A 1,492-nucleotide genomic window follows, 5' to 3' on the forward strand; every position below is an offset into this window, starting at 1 on the left:
AAAAAAAAAAAAAAAAAAGTTAATATCTAGTTCTTTCTACTCTAATGATAGCTTTAAATATTTACTCTTAATCCTTTAATCCATCTGAAATGTACTAAGGTAAGAGGGCGAGATAAAGTTCCAGCTGTATTTTTTCCTCTATCACTAACCAATTATCTAGGCAATTTTTTCTAATCTATTTAAAATTCCTCTGTAGAGGGGATGCCATCACTTTTACCTAGATCTAAACATGATACCTTTCTACAGAAGCAAAATTAAGGCTCAGTGACCGTAGCACAGTGGCTACAGCGTCAGCCACATACACCAAGGCTAGCAGGTTCAAACTCAGCCCAGGCCAGCTAAACAGCAATGACAACGGCAACAAAAATCACCAGGCATTATGGCAGGTGCCTGTAGTCCCAGCTACTTGGGAGGCTGAGGGAAAAGAATCACTTAAGCCCAAGAGTTTGAGGTTGCTATGAGCTGTGATACCATAGCACTCTATTGAGGGCAACATAGTAAGACTCTGTCTCAAAAAAAAAAAAAGAAAGAAAGAAAAGAAAAGAAAAAGAAGTAAAATTAATAACAAAACTAGAAAAAAAGAGAAAAAAATAAAAATTATGTGCTAAAAAATAAATAACATAGAAGAAAAATATTCAGCTTATATTATCAAGAAAGGAAAAATTATGGTTCAAAAGCAGCAACAAGGAATGCTTGGAGTGAAGCATACTAACGTTTACAGTTTTAAATACATCAAAAAATAAGATGAAATGGTGCCTGGATAGAGGGTGGGTCAATATGTGATAAAGAGAACAAAAATATTAATTATAGAATCTAGGTGGTGGGTATATGGGCTTAAGGGGAAGTCACTATACAATGTTTTTCAAGTCATCTCTATGTTTAAAAACTTCCATAACAAAATGCTGAGAAAAGGGAAGCGAGTTTCTTAAATCACATTTTGGGGCTGTTTGTTAATCACGTGCCATTACTAAATGAACTTGCATTGTAACTTTAATAGAAAAATAAAATAACACACATAATAGGAAGGGACACATACCACAATTGCACTGTTAGAGCAGAGAGGATGGAGAGTAAAGGATAATCAAGATTCACTAATAAACGTATTAACATAACAGGCATATGCCATGACTTACAATGTCAAAGAATTAAAAAATACTTTGCAATTCATTACAGAATTAATGTACCTGTTGTGAAAGAAAAAATTCTGCTTGTTTCTGGGACAGAGGCCCACTGCAAGACACTTCTTCTTCTCTGGAAAAAAATAAAAACAAAAACAGTAAAATATCACACAAGAGTGAAAATAATATTTACAAAATCAAATAAATTCTTATGTTAGATAAGTTCGAAGACTTTAAGTTAACTCTCTCAGAAACAGAAAAAACATACTTAAAAAGTGATGTTGGCTCGGCGCCTGTGGCTCAAGCGGCTAAGGCACCAGCCACATACACCTAAGGTGGCGGGTTCAAATCCCCAGCCCAGGCCCGCCAAACAA

General features: G+C 35.0%; 1 protein-coding gene across 2 annotated transcripts in view; it reads right to left on the bottom strand.

Moving 5' to 3' along the window:
* ANAPC5 (anaphase promoting complex subunit 5) overlaps positions 1-1,492 on the bottom strand; it is a 52,001-nt gene that overhangs the window by 27,423 nt on the left and 23,086 nt on the right. For both annotated transcript variants that reach the window (XM_012809033.2, XM_003796001.3), the window contains exon 5: positions 1,185-1,251. In XM_012809033.2, the coding sequence (XP_012664487.1) occupies positions 1,185-1,251 (67 nt within the window). The remainder of the gene's footprint in view (positions 1-1,184; positions 1,252-1,492) is intronic.

Source organism: Otolemur garnettii, unplaced genomic scaffold (genome assembly GCF_000181295.1).
Source record: "Otolemur garnettii isolate 467f Iridium unplaced genomic scaffold, OtoGar3 scaffold00099, whole genome shotgun sequence".
Classification (NCBI taxonomy): domain Eukaryota; kingdom Metazoa; phylum Chordata; class Mammalia; order Primates; family Galagidae; genus Otolemur; species Otolemur garnettii.